Below are 7,440 nucleotides of genomic sequence, written 5' to 3'. Positions count from 1 at the left end.
ATTAAAACCATTTCCCCTGCGAATCCTTTGGCCACCTGTTTTGGCTGGTCGAATAATTTCCCGCAAAATGCTAAGCAGATTACTTTTAATGCCTCGAGCGTAACGACTGCGGCAGTTAAATTTTGTATTCGCCGTCGGATCCTTGTGTAATGCAGTAGTAAATTTTTTAATGCTCTTTATGCCCTGATTCCGCGCTTTAAATCAAACTCCGGTTTGCCCAATCAAGGCAGTCATGCTCCTCCCATTTTCGGGTGTGCGGTGATTATTTGAGCATTGACTCCAATTGACTGCAGGTCACTGGGGGTCCTGAGTCCTGGCAGTGTACTGATTAATAAAGCCTCGGCCCCATCGGCGAATTTGTTTTATTCATAAATTTATAACCATCGGCCGTAACGAATGGCAGCCGTTTGGCGAATGTTTTATTGCGTACATAAATTGCAATTAGTCGCAGCTCCCGTTGGGATAAATGTGAGCACACGCATGTCGTCGCCAGGGAGCCACTGCCTCTCGAATGACGAACTGGCCGCCGCTCCTGGCTAACGACGACCCCCTAGCCACGTCGGTGGGTTAACCCAAACATCAATTGACTTATTAATGTTTGTCCTGCCTGCCGGGAAAACAGTGGTGCAGGAGCAGAAAAAAAGGATGCCTTCAAGACATGGTCGCCTCAATTGGATTCATGTGGCGCCCGTTGGGACATTTCGGTGGTCTGCCTTTTGCCGCAGTCACGTCTGCATTTAATGTGAAATTATGACTTTAATGGCCATTCAAATATACTAGAAAAAAAAGTGGGTGTACACTCCCAATTTTAAGGGGACTCTTTAATTGTGAGCAAAGGTCAACGATCTTTGATGAAAGGAATAAAAAATAACCAGAGGTTAATTCAATCTATAAGTGAACTTATCTTTTATGGGTATTTAATCAAAGAAAACTCGCCCTTCCTAAGGTCAGCATTCAACTGACACTTGCAGCTGTTGAAATCTCTTAAAACTACCACAAAAAACAAAGTCCTGCAAGTGGTGAATCCCAATTTGATTGATTGACTTTGGTGTGCTTTTGTGCATGTGTGTTTATCTGAGTTCACAAAAAATAAAAAACAGGATACTTTTTACTCCACGGCTTCTGCTGTGGCTTCCTTTCACGCTGTAGGCAAACGCAATGTAAAAACATTTAAGGTTTCAATTAAGTGAAATCCCGAATGGGGAAAAAAATAAATGGGCAAAAAGGCAAGGGATCCGAATGACTAAAGATGGCCCGGAATGAGGCTGAAATTTTTCAAGCAATCAATTTGGCTTTCCAGACTAAAAAGAGGGTAAGTCCAATATATATATATATGTGTTTGTCTTATACTTATATAAACTTTTGCAGCAAACGCTGGACCTAGACCAAGTGTTTTTGGCTTTAAGCTGGACCTTTTTTGACAAACGGTTGCTGCACAAGCCCCAAAAAAAAGGAGGAGGTTCAACCCTTCTATCAAATGTCAAAGTTTAGACTGTAACAGTCACTTGAGTTATATTGAGATTTATTATGGCTCGTCCTGCGGAGAGAAAAGTGCCAATTCCTATCATTAATTATGATCGACCGGTAGTCAGCCCGTTTTTATTTGTTTTCAACAAATATTATACTGGGCATGCTGGGCTGCAATTTATGCGCCAGCCTGCATTTCATTTTCACTTGCAGTTTTTCATGAACTGCCCGAAAGTCGAAGCCCCCTGGCAAAAAGTGACTCTTGGCCATTGGCCAAATGGCAGAGTTGCTCTTGTGGGTGTTCCCACTTCCAATGCTGGCTTGCACTGGCTCAAGAAATCAACAACTTACACTTTCTTTGGGCGGACCAGCTTCCGAGCCAGTTGTTTTGACACTTTTAGGCCAAACTAAAAGTTTCTTCTGCCCGAAAGCAGACTTTTCAGGTGCATAGCATTCCCCAAACGGAAATCTCTCCAGAGGGGCTAGAAAGTATTTGCCACCTTTAAAAAAAAAAGCCAACTATTTTACCTTAATTAATATATTTTTTAGTAGTATTTGTTTTATATAATTAAATCCTGTCCCTATTTCCCCGCCCTTTTTCCCGTTTGTGGGCAGCGATTAAAGGTCACACAACTTTTGGCAACCAGCTGCCTGCCTGCCCTTTTTCAGGACCCTTTTCGCAGGACAAACTGTTCGTTTTTTGGCGTTTTATCTGGCCGTCGATGTTTTGGCTTAACCCAGTTGCAGGCACTTTTGCAAGTTCCCATTTCGCCGGCAATTTTATAATCAGAATTCTCGAAATAAGGAAAACTTTGCTATGTAAATTAAATGCTGAAACCCGCAACTTTTTTCTGACATTTCTCGCAGCTCGTTCTTCTTGTATGGGTAGTCCAGTAAAAAAAAACAGAAAAACCAAATAAATACAAGAGCTGCAAAACAAAAAAGTCCCCTATATATACGTAATACGTACACTTTTTTATTGTCGCCGGGACAAAGGCAGCGGCAAATAAATGTGGTTTAAACATGACAAGTAGCCGTGGGCTGCCAGCTCGTTATCACCAAATATTTTTGCACACGAAATGAGTGAATAAATAAGCCAGGCAGAAAAAAGTAAGCGGCCAGGACACGGCAAACAGCTCCTGCGAAAGTCGGAGGTGGATCAAAAGCTATATAGCCACATAGCCGCAACCAAGGCGACTTGGGTCAACGTTTATGGTCGTCACTTTTTGGCCGCTTGTTTGTCAAATAAAACGTGAAATGTCAGACAGTCAGACCGTCGTCTGTGCGCCAACCAAAAAGAGTAACCAATAAAAGCTTAATTAACTGTTTATGGCCATGGCATGCTAACGGGGTCCGCACCGAAAAGACGTGCCGACTTTGCGTCCTATGCCATTAATATGAAATGGACTGGGAACACAGGAACCCCGACCGTAAAAAGCTGGACCTTGTGAGTGGAGAATATGAAAGCCATTCAATCAATTTAGTAAACAGTCCTGGTTACTAATATGAATACTTACTTACTTGGAAATTATAGATGTGGTTTTTATTGCATTACCTAAATCAAAGAACACATATTTATTTATCCGCCATTGTTGATTTAACTGTCATTTTAGAAAAATTTAAAGTGGTTCAATAATCGTAAAAATCTTTTTATACATTTGTACAGGTTTGCGTCAAACAAAATTATTGTTTTTCTATTATATTTAAGAACCAAATACATTGCAACTATGTCAGAGGAAGTCAGCATCCGGTACCAAATCAAAATCCCAGCAGCAACGTCGAACGAAATTCAGAGTTCGCTCGAAAATGATCAGAAAATCGAGTCAGAAAAGTTGATGGTTTGTGATGAAATAGACACGACGTTGAACACCGAAGAGGTATCCGAGAAAAATTTCGAGGCTCCAGAAGAGACGCAGAAAACATTGGAAGCTCCAGGGGTAGCGGAAGATATCGAAGGCTTTATAACACCGAAAGGGTTCAATGACACGGATGAGGAGATCGAGGAGGTGGAGGAGCTGAGTTCCGGTACATCCTTTACATCCTGTTGCTCGTACGGGTATATGCGACAGGCGATCCTTTGCAGGGACATACGCCACGCATCCACCTTGAGTTTGGATAGTGGCATTGTTATTGTTCCTCCAATCGATATCTTTCTCAATCGGGATCTGGATAAAGATCAGGATCAGTTACAAGGATTTTCCATATATCAAAATATTGAGAACATTAGCACATCCGTCAAGACCGTTATGGAGAAAAGACCACTGAATGTCACTTCCGAAGACAGCGACTGTGATAACGAAATTAGTCTGGATGAAGTTTACCAACGCTTCTCGGCTTGGTTCAATCACAAGGAAATAGATGCCGCTTATTCATGTTTCACGCAGACGGATGAAGACCTGGACGGGTACATAAGTCTGGGGGAACTGAAGAGATTCCTGGAAAAACTGGAGATGCCACAAACCCATTTGGCAGCCAAAAACGTAATGAGCCATGTGGTGGGAAATCACGTGGAACGCCTAACCTTCTGCCACGCGCTCCTTATTTACGGAACTGTTTTGAACCGCTTGGAATTACGAAAGGGACATCTTTTAGATCGGGAGCGGCTGCGTTTGGCCCGGAGTAAAGCGGTAGACGTGTCCAAAGTGGGGGTCAGTGGTGCAAAACAATTTTTCGAGGCCAAAATTGCTCTGCAATCGGATGCCTCACTACCTATTAATACGGATCAACCAGTGGCTCGAACTCCAGTGCATTCATTGAATACGGAGAACCCAGATTGTAGAAGAGTCAACTTTAAATCTGCTGCCGCTCTTTTTAAGAAGCTTAAAAATGATCAATAGTCAACTCGCGTGCAAGCCTCCAATGCAGACCATACAATTCTGATTCAATAGTGTTGCGCTAAATTTCCAGTTAAATTACAAAAAAAAATTTTGAGTTTTATTACTGACTGACCTTGTATCTACTCCATAACTTTATATAAATCATTTGCCAATAAAAAACAATCCAGGAACGAAAACGCTGCTTAAGTGACCAATCAAAGGTAATCGCCGGTCTGCAGAAACCATACCTCCACTTTCTGATACTCCCACTTCTCGTGGGGCGGGCTACTTTCCAATTTATTTTCCTTTTATTATGTCCGATAGTGATACCAATTCGACTTTTTTTCTGCTTAATCATTTTCGTTGCCAATTTTTGTTGCAAGCCCAAAAGATATTAAGATCATGATGGCTATCTACTTGGTTTGCCCTAGACAACTTAAATAAATTCTCAACTTATGTGGAGCAATGGTTTATATCCGTTTAGTTTCAGTGAATACCCTCGCTGTGAGGCAATTCTTCATTTCCTGGGCATCCCGGAAAAGCGGCACCACTGGCAGTTGGAATTTGGCTGGGGCAACGACTCCCCGAGGAGCGAAATGTGCGCCACACACGCCAAGTGGCAAGTTGGACGACTTTTCCGGAAGTTACCCGGCGGCCTCCAGTCTTCGGGGCATAAAAATATTTTCGTGCAAATAATTTGCGCTCTTAACTACGCCGGGTATTTCGATACGTATTTGCATAGCCTGCGGGCCACCAACAAACCGACAAACTGCAAGGTGAACGTTCATTTGGCCAGGATATCAAAAAGTTGGCCTCGCCAAAAACCAGGCACGCCACACAATTATGCTGCCATTATGGGGGCTGTGTGCTAATATTTATAACTGATTTCGATTCGGGGGCAAGCCCCGAATGGCGGCACTAGCCGTTTGCCGGCCACACGCCATATACAAATTAAAACGAAAGCGGCGGACGCTGCGTATACGCAATATTGCGGAAAATAATGTTATAAAAAGCCAACTAAAGTCAAGCAGGAAGACGACGCGTCGAAAGGCATGGGGAAATAGTTTTCAAATTAAAATAAATGCCGCAGCTGTAACAACTTTCATGTGCCCACAGCGGGGGAGGGGTCTGGAAAATTGGGAAAGCGGGCGGAAAAGCGGTAGGTCTTTTCCTCTGCTGCTCCACTCTCAGCGAGCCAAAATGCCATGAAAGTAAATTCACTAGAAAATTAATTATGAACGACGATGGCGATGGCAGCGATGATGGTGACGTCGTAAGTGAAACCAATGCAGCGTTTAGCGGAAAAGCAGAGGTCGCAGTGGGGTCAAAGGGCGTCGGAAAGGGGGAGTGACCCTAGGCGAAGGCCTAGCCTTTTAACGGCATTGCCATCAATTTCGCTCAATTGCACGCACAATCGCATCTAATCACGTCGAAAGGACCCCCAAAAAAGGCTAACAGGGTAGGAGAAAGGCGAAATGATGCCAACAAAACGATACCTATTTATATTAATTTTTGTGTGTTATAATAATAGAAAACATAGTTGCTGGTACCAACTAGTTAGACGCTATTGCCATTAGATATACAACTTTTTAATAGATTTATTTTATGTAATTGTTATTTTTTTAATAATAAGTATAACTCTTTTGTTAACTTCAATTGTAATCTTTGGTTAGCATATTCATATTCATTCTTCTCTTAGCCCGACATACCTTTCTTAACTTGAGTTGCTTGAGTTGCACTACAACAAAGCGGGACAACTTCTGGATGTCCTGACAAAATGTTTATGGTTATTGCTTTATGGCTGCCTGCGCAAGTGTGTGTGCGTGACGTTCTTCCAGTGTGTGTGTGTGCGTGTGTGTGCGATGTGGAATGGGAAAAGGGTCACGTGTCAGATGTCATTGACATGGTTTGCCTTGCCTTTAAGCGTTTGCAAACAAACCAACACAAACACGCGCGGATGAGAGGCTGGGCGCCGAAAAGTATGCCACGGTTTTTGCCTCATTTGCGCTCAACTTTTTCTGCCCCGAGAAAAAGAACCCATGTGGATGGTGCAACCCCACTTCCACACCCACACCGACTCACTGCCAATTGCAATTAGTTGATGTAATAATTTCTGGCATCTGCGTAGTATCTTCGTCCTCCGCTCATAATTGACAGGAGCCCAGATACACAGCCTAGTTCTCTAGAGATAGAAACATGAACATAGACTCTTCGTTATATAACTACATGTCAGACCTGTCAGCATGCCTTAAATTCAATGTCACAAAGTTTGGTCCGGTGTCCAGTATGGATCATAATATTTTGAGGACGGAGACTAAAATCCCTTGACTCACTTGATAACGTTTACAAATTTCTTGTGTATGATGTGGGATATGATATATTTTCCCATCTCCTGTTCTAAACCCTTTTCACAAAGTTGTCGCCTGCAAAGTCGCAAATGAACCCAGAAAGGTTCTCATATCACGTTTCTTCATGTGGTTAACTATGAAAGCGAACTTATACTTTTAAATGGAACCATAAGTTCAGGTTAACGCTCGGGTCAAGTCCAGAAAAATATGATGGGGAATTGGGTTTCAGCCACGTGGTAGCATTATTAAAAACTTATAATCGTGTGGGAAAGCGATCATATGGCTGCACTTAAATTTGGGTTAAGAATAACTTATAACTTAATTACTAGTATCGTTCACTTAATTTCACTCTAAGAAAAATACAAAAATAATAATTAGGCCGTATTTAAAAAGCTTTAATTTGAAGCATATGCTTAACCACCTTACATTTCAAATAACTATTTAACTTCATTTGTTAAATGCTTCTTTCGAATCGTTGAGAGTGAAATTCAAATGTTGCAAAATGAAAATAAAAATCAATTGAAAATAAACAAATTGGTGTTTTTGGCTATTGCAAAAGATTGAGCTGCCAGCAGCGGAATTTCCGCAAGAAGAATGTTGAATGAAAATTGGGGTTCAAATTGAGGGGTTGCAGTTCTGAAGCTGAAACTATGCTTTTGAGTGCTTAATAGAAACAACTAGTTGCAAAATAACAACTGGCGCAATATAAAAAACATCAAATTTTTGCTCGAATAGTTTTGGGGGAAATATTTCAAAAATTGGTTTCCACTTGGAGGAACAGATCGATTCAAATAAAGTTGCAATGTAAT

The 7,440-nt window shown here is 41.8% G+C and overlaps 1 protein-coding gene across 1 annotated transcript; it reads left to right on the top strand.

Annotated features, from left to right (window-relative positions):
- Positions 1 to 3,060: 3,060 nt before the first annotated feature.
- On the top strand, positions 3,061 to 4,480 carry LOC6728035. Its single transcript, XM_002103351.4, has one exon. It carries the CDS (start codon positions 3,195 to 3,197, stop codon positions 4,302 to 4,304), a length of 1,110 nt encoding a protein of 369 aa, XP_002103387.1. The 5' UTR covers positions 3,061 to 3,194; the 3' UTR covers positions 4,305 to 4,480.
- Positions 4,481 to 7,440: the final 2,960 nt, after the last annotated feature.

This window comes from Drosophila simulans, chromosome 3R (genome assembly GCF_016746395.2).
Source record: "Drosophila simulans strain w501 chromosome 3R, Prin_Dsim_3.1, whole genome shotgun sequence".
NCBI lineage: Eukaryota > Metazoa > Arthropoda > Insecta > Diptera > Drosophilidae > Drosophila > Drosophila simulans.
The sequence above is the reverse complement of the archived record's forward strand: the minus strand, read 5'-3'. Positions and strand labels throughout refer to the sequence as shown.